The sequence below is a fragment of the Numida meleagris genome, chromosome 4 (genome assembly GCF_002078875.1).
Source record: "Numida meleagris isolate 19003 breed g44 Domestic line chromosome 4, NumMel1.0, whole genome shotgun sequence".
In the NCBI taxonomy this organism is placed as follows: Eukaryota; Metazoa; Chordata; class Aves; order Galliformes; family Numididae; genus Numida; species Numida meleagris.
The window spans coordinates 27,302,404-27,320,888 of record NC_034412.1 but is presented as its reverse complement, the minus strand read 5'-3'; the positions used below and the strand labels follow the sequence as shown (position 1 = coordinate 27,320,888).

The following is an 18,485-nucleotide window of genomic DNA, read 5'->3' as shown; positions in this document are numbered from 1 at the left end:
TAGGAGCATGTATAGCCATAGCTTCCTGTGGATCAGCTGATAACATTTTATCTTTTCACTTGGGCTAAAGTGCTTAAGAAACTTATTCCCACTCTAGAGTCGAGTGTGAAAAAAGACAAAAATCTTAGTTTGCACTAAAGACTTCTATAGAATGTAAATGAATAAATGTTGTAGAAAAAAAAATTGAGAGACAAAAGTGAATATGAAGAATAGCTTGTCTGGTATGCAACAGTTCTCTGACATCTGTAATGCTGATCACCTTTATTCACTGTCATTTGCATTCCTTCTCATGGCTGAAGAATAAAACAAGAGATGGAATGAAGAGGCAATATTGTATGAATTTATTTAGATATAGATTAAACTTTGAAGGAATATTTCTGTCGTTTGTAATAATGTTACTTTATGTAGGTGATAACACAAGCCAGTGGAAGTGTTTCTCATCACACAATCCATACTCAGCCAGTGGGAAAGCAGTTTGACAGAGTGGATGACTTTTTCATTCCTGCTACAACCCTAATTATTACCCATATAAGGTAAGTTTTAGCTGAGTTATATTTAACTTTCAAATGAGCTGTAACATTGTCTCCAAAGAAAATATAATTTAAAAACAACCTGGAAAATATTAGACAATGCACCTTCAGTATTGCTTTGGAAGACTCTTTTTCATATGCAGTACTAATGGGTTGAATGAAAGCTCTTCAACTTATCAGAATAAACACATTTATTAGAGTATTTTGCTGTGGTTTTTTTTCTTTCTTTATCTCACCGAAAGTTCAAAAATTCCCTTGCTCTGTGTACTAAAGTTGAGATGTAATACCATCTGAGGTGTACTTGAGGAATTAATAACCATAACATTCAGATAATTCTGTAAGTTAGGAGCATAGGTCTTATTTTGGAAATGATACCAATGTCTTCTACTGCTGAAAGCAGTTGCTATATATATTTTTTGCTATATTGTATTAAATGTATGTTGTATTCAAGTTATTCTTTTGATAACGGGATCAGAAAAGTTGCTTTTGGAGTTTTAAAAGGAGTTGTAATACAACATGACTTATATCTTTGTGAACTAGCTTCTATTACTCATTGTGTCCTTTATACTTTTTTTTTTTTAAATCAGGCTGTTTGTTTTTAAAACAAACCGTAACTGAGCATGCAATGCAAATTCTATTTAGGTGCACGAATACAATTAGCCTGATCTTCTATGTGATGAGAAAATGAAAGTAAGGTATTAAAACTGCTTATAGTATAATCCATGCCTGGTAATAGTGCAAATTCTTGAGATCTTAATTATTTCTGTTAGTGAGTGTAGCATTGTCTATATGACCAAGGCATAGACGAGATCTGACTGTGAAAGAAATGATATATCAATTATGGAGGAATGGAAGGGTGTGACACGTTAGATCATAGCACAGAGAAAGTGTGAGAAGAGATCAATGTTTCATCCAGGTGTAAAACAGAAATCTTTCAACAATTTTGCCAGTACCTCTTAAATTAAAATCTCTTTTTCTTCCACAAAACACATTAGTAGGAATGCAAAATATCATTTTCGTTTGACATGTTTTCTGTAACATTTCTTTTGGTTAGAATAGAAAAATTCTGCCATCTGTACATCTGAATCTTGCCTTGATATTCTTTAGCACTCTGTATGCTTTGGACTGTCAGGTTCTTTACAAAGTGGCACAGACCTATTTCAGTTCAAAATGCCTCTGCAAATAATCAACATTTGTTTATTCCACCCTTCCAAGTTCAACTTTCTATAGAAACACTTTTATTAGGATGTTCTCACCTTTTCCACAGTTATAAGAAAGAATCACGCACATTTAGCTAAAATCTCAAATCATGTATGTAAATGTGCATCTTCACCTGTAAAGATACAGTTAGTTATTTCGGTCACTGATAGTCCTTTAAAAGTAAAAACATGAAATTTAAGGTGATTCTACAACTGTTTTCAGAATTTAGGAATATTTACCTGTAATTGATCTAGTCTTCTGTATCAAAAAACTATTCTGTTTCTCGTAAAGAGGTTGCTGATGAAAGAGGATATTTTTAATTTTCTACAAAACTTAGCTAACAAGGAAATTAGCAGTCAGCCATGTGCAATTTAAAAAGGATTGTGTAAATTTATATAGCTGAATAGACAGTGTCTTTAAGTGCCATTACTGCTACATTGCTTTAACTGAATAGACAAATGCATATTGTGTCCCTAAACTAATCTGCAGCCCCTACTCATAACCATAGAAAATCCATCGTGCTATGTTTGGAGCAGGTATGATTTGAGGGAAAAGAACCTACTGCTTCTTAAACTGCCGCGTACTGGATTGACTAGCCTTCTTACTATTTGACTTTGACGTTTATTATTATATCATTGCCCTTGGGAAGACAAAGTTGTTGAGTTATATCATGAAAGGATTGTACAGCTGGTGATTCCTACTTGCATAGCTCCCTACAGATTCTTTATCCATTGCCAAAGACTGCACTGGCAGTTGAGGCTAGTAGTCATCTACAGCAAATGACTCAGGTGTCTCCTTGGACAATTTTTAAGCTAAGGGATCCTACTGGAGACTTTTACATAATGTGGAATGAATTTAATTAAAGTTATATTCATGTATGCAAGTCTTTGAGAGTCAAATACATGACAGCGAAAAAAATTGTCTTGAATTATTACAAATGATTGCTTTTTTTAATTGAACAATTCTATATGATATAGGCAAATACACTTATTTACAAAATATGTATTCTAACATACAGTAATATTCTATCATAACTACTCTATCATAAGTATTCTTGCTATATTTAAAGTAATATGCAGATTCTTGGTATAAAAGGATCAGTAAAACAAAACTGATATTTAGACACATTAATTTTCATGTAATTAGAACAAGAAAGACATGGATGGGGTAAACATTATATAGGGAAGGGAACCAGGAAAAATAGGCCTGGTCCAAAGACAGTGAAGAAATCATTTTGTCAAATTCAACCTATTTGAAGTTGGTATTCTGTCTAAGCAGGTCAAGTAGTTGCTTTGATCTGTGCATGGTGAGTCACAGCTACCTTTAGCTGAAGAGTCATGGTGATAGGTTCTGTATCCTCTGTTAGCTGAGAGAGGAGTGATAGTGTGAGCAGTGTCTCCCTTTTCCAGTCAAACTGTTTCCTTTCACTGGTGAGATAAGGGAGAAATAGTTCTGCACAAACACCATTAGAAATCAAGCCAGTTTTGAGGTATAGTCTTTTTGCAATGATTAACTATATATGAAACAAGCAACACATAATACTAGTTTTAGTAAAACCAACAAAGTCGCCATTAACCTCCCTGATAATGTGTCCATGTTTTCAGCACACACTGCTTGAAAAAATTCCCAACACCCCACTCAGTTGTGTTGAGCAGTTATCAGATACTGTGGCTACAAGAGGGGACAGAGTGGAATCTGTTAATCTGCAATGGATGGTACAAATCACAAGATCTTTTTTCCCAGTTATTTCTGAGGAATATATATACAAATCTTATTCCCACCTTTTAAAAATTGAGAATACATATATTTTTTTCCTGTTTGCCTTAATCATTTACTGAGAACAAAATTTTCATCAGTGAAGTACTCTTTGAGCCAAGGCAGTTCAGTGCAACCAATGATCTTGTCCCTAGCTGTCTGCTAACACCCATTTCTTATCATAAAAATAGACATTTGCAATTAGTATGTGGGAAGGCTGTAAAAAGATGACTTGTACAATACTCATGAAAATACATTCTTAGAAGCCTAAGGAGCAAAAGGGTTGATTATTTCAGCTTCGCTGTTCATAAATTGAAGTGAACAAAAGATAATTGGAATAAATTAAGGTCTATCATTACACTGCTGTAAAATGTTTCAAAAGCAATATTAAATGAACTCACTGTAATGGAGTTACTCTAACTTTTTAGATGGTTTAATCTTTTAGCAACTATTTTAAACATAACACAGTTATCTGACTTAACAAGTGGAAGAGTGAACAATGAACTCACTGGGGAGATGGTTCAGGATCTGAATATTCTCAGTTTGAATTTTTCTCTCTCTTATTTCTCTGTAGGCTAATAAGGGAAGCAGTCTTTCTAAAATTATACTTATTCATTTGCACAACATATTCCAAAAACTAAGCTTTTCTTTAAGAGGTAATTGGAGTATGCTGCCAATGCATTCCTCTGAATCTTAAATGAAACCCTTGTGGGGTGGTGACTCAGTACATTCAGAAGTTTGGATTCAGAAATTCACATTTCATTCCAGAATTTACAGAGATGTGAAATAGCTCTGTACTCACTGTGAGAGAATTTTCAATATTTTTATGAAAATATGCACACAAAATATTCTTTCAAAGGTCTGGTGTTATCGGAAAGGACTTACTATTCAAATGTTTCACAAGTCAAAAAAAAAAAAAGAAGAAAAGAAAAAATGAAAATGATAAATGTGAAGCCAGCAAGAAATGAACATAGACCAAAGAGGTTGAATATTTCATGCAGAGAATATAATTCATCTTCAAAGATAAGAGTTTGTTTAAAATTTTACAAATTAAATTAAGAAAATGCAGTTTTACAGGAGTAGAGAGTTTGCAAACTGCTCTTAATCATTAAGCCATAAATGTATGTACTTCCACAGCGGGGAAAACTTGAAAGCTTGAGGAATTGGAGAAAGAAGTTCAGTAGCACCAGGGCAATCAGCAAAGATGTAGCAATTAACTTCAATTTCTAATAATGACTGTGGAATCTTTTGGTAAATCCTCCATGGTAGCAGTGCAAACTCAGAGGTTTAGTGGCTCACACTGTACAATCTCCCATCTTTGTAAACTGTGTCTTTGTGACAGTAGTGTTAGATCAGAAACTTCTAGTCATTCCTTCCCTCTCTGTATTCCCCCACATAAAGGAGGTCTGTTTTGGTCCTTAAGTGTGTTCTTTTTGAAGAATAAGCTGACAGGAACTTCTCAGAAAGAAGGAGATGAGACAGCAAGAAGTCTTTTTCTGATTCTTTCTGCCTTAAATAGTAAATTTTCCAGCATCTTTGTTCTAAAGATATTATGAAGGGTGTACAGATTGAGAGATTCAGTTCAGAAAGTGCTCTGAAACTTGCTCAGCTACTATTGGCAATAGCAAGAAAATTCATTATGTTTTACTTTAAATACTCCTTGGTATTCCAAATAAATCAATCTAAAATGGTTAATTTAACTTTGAGGTGATCTTAAAATTATGCTATTAACAAATATTTTGTATGTTTACTGATTAAATTCCAGAACACAATTATTTTAAAAGTTATGCCATATATGCCTGGCATGAAGTTACTTTTTCTTCATAGCAGCCCATGTGATTCTGTATTTTTACTTGTGACTTTGGAATAGTGAAAATTCATTTGCAGATTCTTATTTGTACATTCATTTTTTTTGAGAATTTAGAAAAAAAATTACTCAGAACATTCTTTTCTATTTGATATTATGATAAATTATATATTCTAATATTTAGTAATGCTGAGATGCTTGTGCATTTATATGAATCAAAGAAAACTTCAAAATCTGCAGTGGTAGAGACTGTGTTTTGATTGTGTTCATTCCATGTGTTCCCAACTGTCAACACGTAATATTTGCTTGTAGATAAGCTATTCTAACTTCCATCTTAACAACAACAATAACAAAAATAGTACCCCAAAACATTAATAATTTAACACAGCCACTTTGCCACAACATGCCTCAGTTCTTCCCATGCTGATCTTACATTTGCAATAGAGATATCATCTCTTGTGCTTTTAAGTGCCAAAAAACCTATCACGTTTTTAAAATAGAATAAATATCTGCTTTGGTACAGTCTAGTATTTTTTTAATTTAGGTCATTAGTAAAAAAAAAAAAAAGAAAAAAAATGCTGGGGGCATAAAAAGTAGTTGTGATAAAGTTTAGTGTTTGTTGTTGTTTTCAATGTTCATATATTCCCTGATATCACAGTAGGTGAGCTTCATTTTTAAAATGAAGATCTTTTGGGAATTTTTGGACATACATAATTTATCACCTTTACATTCCTTATCTCTACCTCATTATTCATTTTCTACAAGTATTGACTATTTATTTTGGCATATACAAATTTTCCTGTGCATTCTCTATGACATCTGCCCTCCTTGCTGTTACTGTGTTTTTTGGTGTGCCAGATCTTAATTCTGTCATTCCTTGTACTGGCATTCAAGGCTATCTTTAGGAATGTCTTTTGTTCACTTTGTCAGTAGCTAGCCCTTTCCTTGACTTTCCTTCTTTATACAATGAAGTGATTTTTTTGTTGTTAAATTGCTTGCTCGCCATTTCTAAAATATACAAGAAAAAACACATTTGTTTCTGATGCTGCAAAGATTTTTTTCTTCTTCTTCTTCTTTTTTTTTTTTCTGAGAATTAGTTCCATTTTGATAAAGCACAAATAATTTCATAAATTCCTGGATTCTAAAAATATACTTTCTTTGTCATAAAATGTCTTGGATCATTTTCTTGTGAATACTGTAATCAATTTGCAACAGTGAAAATGTACTTCATATACATCTGTTGTAATGGAAGCCTCAGACAATTCACGGACTCTGGCGTCACTACTACCCTGAAATACCAGGACAATCCTTACAATCCTTTGGCCGTGTTGTAAGAAGTGAGCTCTTCCAGTGAAGCCCAAAAAACTATCTGAAGAATCCACCATAGCATGGGGCCAGCTATGGAGAAATTTTCTTAATAGTTCCTTGACACAGGTTGTTTGGAGATACTCTTCAACCTACACTCCATTCCACTTGTATGGATCTCTCGTGAGATATGATTTAAATGCTCTGCAGGTACAATCTAAAACTGAAAGAGAAAAAAAAAAAAACAGTGGAAGAGATGTGCCATCAAATTTCATTCTATATCTGAACTGACCATTCATTTAACGAAAATGGAAGTGATGATGTTTTTATAGGCAAAAATTGCTCATTTTCCATCAGGATGACCTCGCAACCTTCTGTTCTATGCTTTTAATTTTCTTATTCTTACTCTGTTATCTTCTCATTCCTATTTCTTAGGACTACTGCATTAAGATTTCAAAGGTACATTATCATACTCACATGTTACTGCTACAAATATTATTTATATCTTTTTATGACAGTGTTTTAAATATTTCATTTACAATGACAGGAAGATTCTTTGTGCTTAACACAGTTATGTACAGATACAGAGGGGAGCCTTTTCTGCCACAAAACAGAAATATGAAGCATAATGTCATAATGAACAACAGGAACAAAATTAGGGAAGCAAACTTCAAAGGTCAAGGACTGTTGCAGTGCCCAAAAGTAAAACAACTTTTATGCTGATGAGCAATAGCCAACAGACAAAATCCACTTAGCCTTTTGTTATCTTCAAACAACCATTTCTGAACTGCAGAAATTAAAGATGTTTTCTCAGCAGCTTGCCAGCCATGAACTATTCTAGGAACAATCATTTTCTAAGTCCTGAGGGGAAGACTTGTGTGCCCTTGCAATGCTGATAGTTTTCATTTTGGATGTCATTCTGATTTCTAAGAGTCTAATCTAAATCTAAATTTGTAGATAAAATATTTATCTAGAGATAAGTATTTTATTTGTGCAATATAGCACAGTAGTTATGTAGAAAATGACAATAAAAATCTTGTGTATTAAGATTTATTTAAAAGATTTCTTGCAAAGTGAGAAGAATTAACTTTGTGATGATTTCAGTGGTATGAATGCAAGGCCTCTATGAAGTATGAAAAAAAATCAATGAAAACAATCTTCCTGAGAATCATCCATTTATGGACATAAAGTGAAGAGTAATTTTAATAAAGAAAGTAATTGCAATGTTGAATAATTTCCTTTTCTTGCTGATGTCTTCTTCTTCAGAACTGTAGTGGATAATTTACTTGCAGTTTCATCAGAAAAAAACAGTTTGATATTTAACGCATTTTTATCTTAGAATTTTGTTTAAATAGTACTTTCCCACGTTGCCAGATTAGATGTTTATAGAATCAGTCTACTGTAGTCGCCTAATGGCCTGTTCATGAGCAGTTAATGGCATTTACTTGGGGCAAATTTGATCAAGCTTTGTAGCAGTAGAACTCCATTGTTCTATCCTGTATTGATTTTTTGCATAAGTTTTGAGTGATGGTCCCTAATATATAGAATTTTGAATTGTTTTAAACTTGAATGTTATTCACTTGGAGTAAAGTATATAATGTTTCTTACCATTTTATTGAATTGAGTTCTACAGATTGAAAAACTACTTTGTACCACACTACTGCTCTTTTCTTCTTGGTACAAATAATTTTCATTGTAGTTCATCTAGTTCTCTTCACCTTTTACTTGCTTTCTGTTCTCAGAATATAATTTTACTTAAGTGTTTGATCTCAGATCTCTTCACAAAATGGCTACTGACTTAAGGGGAATAATCTGTGGATGTGGGGCCAGAAACAAGAAGAAGGAGAATATCAGTGTTCACATAATTTTCTACTCTGTCAATTTTTCTGAACTCTGATACTGTTTTATGTTAAAGTATTCAGAAATAATAACAGTAATAATCCTCATTTCTAGCAGTATTTTCCTCAGGCTTTCCTTGTGTTGTCATTACTTTTTAACTAGTGTTTAGACATTTCCTGTTTTATAATGAATACAGTTGCACTCATGAATAATGTATGTGATTTGTCTAAAGGAAGAAAATAACAACATTTGGGAAACTAAGTTGTGAGTTTTCTTCTTGTTGACAGCTCCACGCTAGCTTGTTGCTCAGCTATTCTTTGGGTATAGGAGATAGAAACTAACGTGTAATATGAAAGTTGGAAAAAATGGTACCTTGCAAAAAACTGTTTTGAAGAGGTGGTGTCAGATATTCACATGATTTTGGAACTTTGTATGGAATATCTATTCCACTATTAATTCATACTTTACTTGACTAGAACTTCCTGTTAAAAAAAGATTACATCTTCCCTAATTCTATAGTTACAGGTCTCAGTATTATCCTGCACTCTGTCATGTATTGGTTTTGTCACATAGAATTTCCTAGTTCATGTATAACTTTTTAATAAACTGATGAAAAGACCAGATTATAAAAAATATAATCCTAAATTACACTGACTGTTGTGGCAGTGTAATCATTTTGTGAATGTCCTTAGTCTAAAGTACCCTTGTTTTAAGTTGTATTACTTGAAATCTATCAGAACTACACAAAATTCTGCTACTGCCATTCTAGATGGAAGTCTAAGCACACTGCCTCTCCTTAGGATTAAGCGTAAACATTTTCATGACAGCTGATGAACAGGATAGTTGAATGTTTGTATGTCAGTCATAAGTTAAGTGCTCACTGTCTTCGCATTGCATACAGGCTTACAGTTCCCTAATCTAAGTACTAAATCTCATTCTTAAGCTACATTCTAGTAATTGAGTGTCAAGACTTATTTTTTTTCTATCTATAGCATTAAAGTAAATGAACTCATTTGTTCCACACTGCATTTTTCTACTAAACACAAATGTCACTACTGTTTAAGAAAGTGATTACATTTCACGTCAATTTTCATGTGAAGTTCACCTGAAAGCAATTTTTCTGATATTTTATATTTCATAACAATGAAATTCCTCCTTTACAGAAAAAAAAATAAATAGCAGTATGTCTAAATAGAAGGAAGAAAACAGAAAAAACTTCTTTACTTTGAGGGTGACGGAGCACTGGAACAGGCTGCCTAGAGAGGTTGTGGAGTCTCCTTGTCTGGAGGTATTCAAGACCCGTCTGGATGCTTTCCTGTGCTACCTGTTGTAGGGAACCTGCTTTATCAGTGGGGTCGGACTTGATGATCTCCAGAAGTCCCTTACAATACTTACAAATCTGTGATTCTGTAATCATTTATAACATTATTAACTGTATTCATTGTAATTATTCCACTCTTAATTATGAGGGTCGGTTTTTTACTGCTTCCTCACTCCAGCCCCTGTTGCCCCCCAAAACAGGAAAATAAGGCACTCATTCTTATAGACTTCACCATTGAAAAAATGCATTTTGCAGTTGGCATTTTTTAGGATATTCTTCCTTTGTCCATTAAGTTAGTTTAGACAAGTCATACAATTTATTTCTCTCAATTTCCCTTCATTTGGGTATTGCAAAGCTCAGTAGTTTTCACAGACAGCTAATGACTCTGTGTGGTGGGTTGACCCTGGCTGGCAGCTGAGCCACTACACATCTCACTTTTATTTACTGAGTTGAGGCAGAGAATGGGATAGCTGAAAGTGAGAATACTAATGGTTCGCCATAAAGACATTTTAATAAGTGAAGGAATTAAAAAAAAAATGAGTGATGTAAAAGCATGAGTCACCACCAGCAGACCAGTGACCACCCAGTTTTTCAAGCAGTGGCTGTTTAGAAAGAGTTTTATTGCTGACCATAATGTTATATGGCACAGAATGTCTTCGGTCAGCTGGAGAAAGCTGTCCTGGCTGTGTCCCGGACTCTTCCACCCTCAGCCTATTTGTTGAGGGGAAAAAGTGAGAAATAGAGAAGGCCTTGCTGCTGTATAAGCACTGTTTAGCAATAGCTAAAACTTTGGTGTTCTATCAAAACTGTTTTGGACACAAATCTAAAACATGACACTGTATGAGCTGCTATGAAGAAAATTAACTCCATCCCACCCAAACTCAATGCACTTCTCAGATGGAAAGAATTTCTAAGCATGATTATTCAGATTTCACTTTTTTAACAGTTTGTCATGACATGATTGAAAATTTTTGATGTGATGGAAATTCTTGAAAATCTGGTATTAAAATCTTTATTTTTCATACGTACGCAGTAAGTAAAGAAAGAAACAATCTCGGATTTCTGAGTTCTAGTATATACTCCAATTGGAGTGTTATGCCCACAGGCTACAGATTCCCACATGCATAAACTGTAAAATAAAGAATTGGAAATGTGAAGATTTGCTCTCCTATCTTGCAGGCTTGAATTGCCCAAGTTCACAATATGCACTCTGACAAATGCCTTTATAGCCTGTCAGATATTGTATATGATTTCACTGCATAAAAGAGACATGAGGGTTGAGATTCTCATAGATATTGATCAGGATTTAATGAACAGTGGGAGACTTCTGCATATCAATCTATATAAACAGAAATTTTGCATTAAACACACCACCATCTATCTATAAATCATTTGGGAAAAGTGAAGTTACTCTGAAGTATCACTTGTTCTCCAACAGCCTAGTCATAAAAAACAGGCTAACAGCACAAAGGCGACAGGCACAATTTCATTGCATGATTATGAGTGGCTGTATTTTTTTAACCCTTCTGGAAAACTAAGCACTTCCGAAAAGTTATTAGATTATAGTAGTTTTGGGGGTTGAATTCAGCGAGCCACAAGACAGAATGAAACATAGAGTTGTAGAGCCAACTTCTTTACCCAGTCATAATAGTATGGCTTTACATTAAGTGAAACAAACAAAAAAATAAATGACAACTAAATAGTGGAATAGAGGAAGCTCAGCTTATTCACTTGCTTTTTTTTACTGAATCCTACAATAAAACTCCACTAATACCAGTTTTGTGAAATGTCCCCATTGTGTTGTGATTATACACACCACTGGAAGGCAATGATTTAGTATTGATAATTCATTGCTTATAGATCTGGTAAATTATACTATTTCATTATAGATGAGTTGCTTTCTTTTTTTTTCAATTCCAGCTAATCTGTGTGCTTCAAAGCTTCCTTTAGAATCCATAGAATCATAAAATATTTTGAGTTGGAAGGAACCCTTAAAGACCATCTAGTCCAACTCCCCTGCAATGAACAGAGACATTACAAGCTAAATCAGGTGTTCAGAGCTCCATCCAGCCTCACCTTGAATGTCTCCAGGAATTGGGCATCCAGCACCTCTCTGGGCAGCCTGTTCCTATATTTCATTACCCTTATCATAACAAACTTTTTTCTTATATCCAATCTAAATCTCTCCTCCTTTAGTTTGAAAGCATTTCCCTTTGTCCTATCACCACAGACCCTGCTGAAGAATCTTCTTTCTTATAGCTCCCCTTTAGATACTGAAAGGTCTCTATCAGGTCACCCCAGAGTGTTCTCCACAGCTCTAGCTCCCTCAGCCTGTCCTCAAAGGGAGGTGTTCCTTCCCTGGTTTTATTCTTGTGGCCCTTCTCTGGATGTGTCCAGCAGGTCCACATCTCTCCTGTACTGAGGACTCCACATCTGGATGCAGTACTCCAGGTGAGGTCTCACCAGTGCATAGTAGAGAGGCAGGATCACCTCCCTCTACCTGCTGGCCACACTTCTTTTGCTGCAGACCAGGATACAGTTACCTTTCTGGGCTGTGAAGGCACATTGCTGGCTTGTGTCCAGCTTCCCATCCACCAGTACCCCCCCAAGAACATTTTGGCAGGGCTGTGGTCCACCTTTACATCCCCCAGCTTGTACTGATAGTGGGCATTGCCACAACCTTGGAGCAAGACCTTGCACTTGGATTTGTTGAACCTCGTGAGCTTCACCTGGGCCCACTGCTTGAGCCTGTCTAGGTCTCTGTATGACATACCATCCCTCAGGCGTGTCAGCCACATCACACAGCTTGGGGTCATCCACAAACTTGTTGAGGGTGCATTCGATCCCACTGTCAATGTCATTGATGAAAATATTAAAGATCATTGGTCCCAGTACTGATCATTCATCACTGTTCGTCATCTGGATGCTGAGCCATTGACCTCCACTCTCTGGGTACAGTCTTACAACCCATTCCTTGTCCATCAAACAGTCCACCCATCAAATCCATATCTTCCCAATTTGGAGAGAAGGAGGTTGTGGGAGATTGTGTCAAAGGCCTTATGGAGGTCCAGGTAGATTTAGTGTCTTACAATACTATTTTTTGGCAAATCTGGGAAGTACTATTTTAGTACAGCTACTCTTGCCTCCTCATTAGGAAGACAAAGGACAAATTGACAGTGAAAGTACTATTAACAGTCTGTCACTGGCATACCAACATGTTCATAATGCTGGAAAGAAGGGAAGTACAGACAGATGCACATGGTTGTTTGAAAGCAGTAATTAGGTTATTGCCAGTGGGCTAAAATTTATTTGCAACTGGTCCTTGCTGTATGCAACCAAGCAAATTTTGAAGCAGGATTTCATGATCTATGACTATCTATTCAAAAAGATGTATTTTAGTTATCTGGACTTATTTCCATCTGTCTCTCTGAAGATCTCAGTTGCAGTGGTTTGGGTAACCTGTATCATGATCAGTAAAAAAATATGTTGGACATTAAATAACTTGTATTTCCAGTCTGGCTTTGCCAGTGGATCATTATATCGCTGTAGGGAAGTCACTCAGCTTTTTGCTTCACTCACTATGATAATTGTAAAATGCTTTGTAAATTAAAACTTCTACTTAAGTTCACCATATTAATATTCTGCTAGCATAGCTGATCTTTTAATGTACTTACCTCGAATAATATTACCTTCCAGGGTACAGTTTTCCATGTTATATCAGTGTCTAAAGTTGTGAGGTTTTTTAGTTTGAGCAAGAAAAATTCTTCAGAGTGCAGACGTTATAATAAAGTAATATTAATGACCAACAGTGATGGCTAGCCCTCAATCAATACTAATCCAGAAAAAAAAAAGCAGAAATTATTCTGCAATAATATGATCCTATGATATTGAAGCAGGATGCAAGGATTTGTGATTAATGTTCTATGTCAGGGTGGGGGCCAGTCACAAGTGGTGTCCTCCCGGGGTTGGTCTTGGGACCAGTGCTCTTCAACGTCTTCATGAGTGACATAGACAGTGGCATCGAGTGTACCCTCAGCAAGTTTGCAGATGACACCAAGCTGAGTGGTGCAGTCGATATGTTGGAGGGAAGGGAAGGCATCCAGAGGCACCTGGACAGGCTGGACAAGTGGGCCCACAAGAACCTAAGGAGGTTCATCAAAGCCAAATGCAAGGTCCTGCCCTTGGGCTGGGGCAGTCCCAGGTATTTATACAAAGTGGGGGAAGAAATCCTTGAGAGTAGCTCTGCAGAGAAGGACTTGGGGGTCCTGGTGGATGAGAAGCTGGACTTGAGCCAGCAGTGTGCGCTGGCAGCCCGGAGGAACAACTATGTTCCGGGTTGCATTAAAAGAGGAGTGGCCAGCAGGGAGAGGGAGGTGGTGGTCCCCCTCTATTCGGCTCTTGTGAGGCCCCATCTGGAGTACTGTGTCCAGGCCTGGGACCCCCAGCACAAGAAAGACGTGGAGCAGGTCCAGAGGAGGGCCACCAAGATGGTCAGGGGGCCGGAGCACCTCTCCTGTGAAGAAAGGTTGAGGGAACTGGGCTTGTTTAGCCTGGGAAGAGAAGGCTCTGGGGAGACCTCATTGTGGCCTTCCAGTACTTGAAGGGAGCATATAAACAGGAGAGGGTACAACTGTTTACATAGGTGGATAGTGATAGGACAACGGTGAATGGTTTTAAACTAAAGCAGGGGAGATTTAGGTTAGATATCAGGAGGAAGTTTTTCACACAGAGGGTGGTGATGCACCGGAAGAGGTTGCCCAAGGAAGTTGTGGATGCCCCATCCCTGGAGGCAGTCAAGGCCAGACTGGATGTGGCTCTGGGCAGCCTGGTCTAGTGGTTGGCGACCCTACACACAGCAGGGAGGTTGAAACTAGATGGTCATTATGGTCCTTTTCAACCCAGGTCATTCTATGATTCTATGATTTTGGAAAGCAGAGCTGAAATTAAAAATGCTTCTGAAAATTGTACCAATTTGGTAGGGAGAACAAATGTAATTAATCCTGTCTTATGTCTGAGGAACTGACTGAGCAATGTCCTGAAATCTTTCTGCATGTTTCTTCCTTAATCAGAGATTACTGAATATATTGGGCTTGCAAAGTATAATGTGAAATTTTGTGTTATTTTCAACAACTCCGTTGTTGAATCATTGTGATTCTCATAGTGCTTCATATGGATAGGATCTGAAAGGTATTTTTAGATTATATGTGGTCACACAGCAGCAAGAAAGCTTCATTCTTAGAATCAAAGCTTCCGAGTAAGATGTTAAGAAATGTGCCAAAGGAAAACAGCTCTTTCAGAGGAGTGCTGTGAATGGTCCTTAGGTTATAAACAAGACTAATACACTGACATAATTTTATAGTATTTAGAGCACTGGCCTTTGCATATATGCAATCAAAAAACTGCACAGTCAGAACTTACAGGTTAACATCAGAGAAGAGTCATATAGTATATGTTTTAAATGTTATAACATTAAGCTCTAGAATTTTAAGGTTTAATCATATTATTCATGTTCAGTGAGAATTCCTTGATATATGGAAATACATGGAGTCATTTAAAAATGTAAGAAATGTGGGGCTTGGGTAGTTGGGAGGTATAAACTTAAATCCTGTTATGATATTCATTTCTGCTGAATTAGAGTGAAAAAGATTAGGATAATTATCTGAATAACAATGAGCACTGGATAAAGCTGGTGTTCCCAAGAAGGTTGAAGAAGAATATGAAGTGAATAAAAGCTTGTGGGATTTATTATCTATTGATATTTAATATTTTCTTCCTCTTAGCTTTTGTAAAATTTTTAATTGGATAGATGTTCAGAGTAATGTTTATTTTCCCCCTAGTGTCTATAGAAATAAAACACTGCCAATTAATCAGAGAGATTATTTTAGACATTTTGTTTGGCACAATTTAAAATATAATTGCAAGAACACTGAATATTAAATAATATAAAGTGCTTAATCTCTGAAACATCTGAAGCTGAAATATGTATTTGTACACTGCTGCAAGTATTAACTCATCTGCTTTGTTATATTGGCTTTCCACATTTGTACATGATGCACGCAGTAATTCTTTGACTTCGTGCTTTTCCTTCCAGGTTTGGATTTATTCTTCATAAGGATGAGCCCATGCTCCAGAAAATTGATCTTGAAACTATGTCATACATCAAGACAATTAGTTTAAAGGATTATAATTGCATTCCTCAGTCACTGGCCTATACTCATCTTGGAGGATTTTTTTTTATCTACTGTAAACCTGATACCACTGGTGCTGTCCTACCACAACTTATAGTGGATAGTGTTACTGATTCTGTGATTGGATACAATGGTGATATAACAGGTAGACCGCATGTCTCTCCAGATGGACACTACCTTGTCAATATTGATGATGCAAAGGGTCTCTTGAGGATCCAGACCATAACAATGAGAGGAGAAATACAGGATGCATTTGACATTCACACAAATTTGCACATATCTGATGTGGCTTTTCAGCCATCATTCACTGAAGCTCATCAATACAACATCTACTGTAGCTCCAGTACACAAACTGATGTTCTCTTTGTGGAGCTCTCCTCTGGCAAGGTTAAGATGGTGAAGAGTCTTAAGGAGCCTGTCAAGGCAGGTGAATGGCCTTGGAACAGTAAGAACCGACTTATAAAAGACAGTGGCCTTTTTGGTCAGTATCTCATGACCCCTTCCAAGGAGTCTCTGTTTATCCTGGATGGACGCCTCAATAAGTTAAATTGTGAAATCACTGAAGTTGAGAGAGGCAACACAGTAATTTGGGTTGGGGAAGCATAAGGATCTATGTTGAGTATTTGCTGAATTAATAGTTTTACAGTACGTTGCACTTAAATTATAGCATTCTTTAAATTTGCACCAATTTCATTTGAAATTGTTAAACCCTTTTATGCCTGATATTTCTTTGACTTGAATGCAATTTGAGTCAATTTCCATGTAAAAGTTACTAAAACGACAGCTCTTTGCTAATGGTAATACTTATTAACTATCAGTCAAGATTGTGTTGGTTGACTGGAATTACTGAATATTGAAATTGACAACAAATACCATGCATTACTTTAAAGAAAATAGTAAAAAACATGAAGCTTCAGGGAATTTAACATAATGCTTTGCATTTGTAAATGGAAGAGTTGAATATGATTCAAATTTTGGTTTGGTTTGCTTCAGCCACAAAATAAGATGTGTACAAATTTTTGCTCCTTAAACTGAAATATGACGTCCTGTTTTGTTAAGTTCACCGTTTAATATTTTTGTGCCTTGAAGTGAAAGTCTCACAAGAAAGGTAAAGCATAGAAATTGTATAATTTATTCCCACTCTGGCTACAGAACTGCTTGTCATTGGAGAGAAACTATTACTATCGATTTTTTGTCTCACTCTTTGGAACACAGAAGGAGAAAAAAGAGAAATTATATTTGCAGTGCACAGTGTTCTGATCAGTGCAATTCGAGAAGCTTATTTTTATGGTGAGTCTTATTTGAGAGAGCTGCTTTTTTTTTCTTTTCTTTTTCTTTTTTTAAGAAAAAGAATAGATGTTAGGCTTTTCAGCTGTCACAGGGTTCCATCAGCAAGGAGTCTGAGTTCTACTACAGAGAACCACTGCACTTACCTATTCAGAGTAACCACATTCTGAATACCTGGCTACACAAAGCTTCACTTTTACTGGCAAGAAAACTGGTATTTAAAAAATATGTATACATTTTAGGAAGCTGGAAACTCAGAGAATTGAAGTTAACAAGTAGATAATATTTTTGCTTATTCATTATACCATTGACCCATATTTGTTAAACCATTTGGATAACTCAACAAATTTTCTATTTCATGCATCCAATTGGATTAGTGAAGAAAAAACAACAGAAAAAACCGACCACCAACAAAAACAACAAAAACTTTGTATTTTTTTTATAGTTTATTAACTTAGGATTCTAATTTTAATGACGAGTAAACATCTAAATGGGAAAAATAACATCATCAGAAATAAAATAACAATAGTCAGTAGGATAAGAAAGCCAGCAGTAAACAACTATCCAGACTTAGAGCAATGACTTAAAAGTTTGGGAGTATTTTTATTTTTATTATTTTTTTGCTAAGGAATGCTTATAAGCTCTTAAACTGACCTCCTTTTACTGAAGGCAATCAAAAAGTACTTTTTTTAAACAAAATTTTACCCTGATTTAGATTGTGTAAATTTAGTTATCTGGAATTTTCTAGCATTGTAATCTTGTGTACATTTAGCATCCTGCCCTTTGTGATACAGTAAATCTCTCTTTAGCTTGAACAAACCTCCTGGTAGGTAGATTTAACTAAATTAAGAGTCTGCTTATATTTCTAGGTACTGAATCTGTTTTCCTTTTTAACAACTTTTCTTCATTGTGAACAAACAAGCATCATGTAAACTGTCCATTATTCACTTATTTGCAGTAGTCTGTCTCATGCATTTTTCTTCTGTACCTTACACCACGTGAATGTTCTGTATGTAGAAAATGCTTGATAAAAGGAGAATAAACCCCATAAATTTTAAACAGTTCTGATTTTGGTGAATGCTCCAATATAGCCACATTGGAGTGGCATTTAACACATATTTTATGTGAAAGCAAGGTAGAAGGAAGTTAATCTGCCTTTTGTATGTGTAAAACAAATATATGTAAAATACATGATACCAATATGGAAGGAAAATTTTCTAGAAGAGTTAAACTAACTGGAAATTTTATTTGGC

At 35.6% G+C, this 18,485-nt stretch overlaps 1 protein-coding gene across 1 annotated transcript in view; it reads left to right on the top strand.

Moving 5' to 3' along the window:
• The window catches only part of FSTL5 (follistatin like 5), a 302,163-nt gene extending 283,889 nt beyond the window's left edge, over positions 1-18,274 (top strand). The window contains exons 15-16 of the mRNA XM_021396567.1: positions 409-533; positions 15,849-18,274. Coding sequence (XP_021252242.1) covers positions 409-533; positions 15,849-16,551 — 828 coding nt within the window. The 3' untranslated portion in view covers positions 16,552-18,274. The remainder of the gene's footprint in view (positions 1-408; positions 534-15,848) is intronic.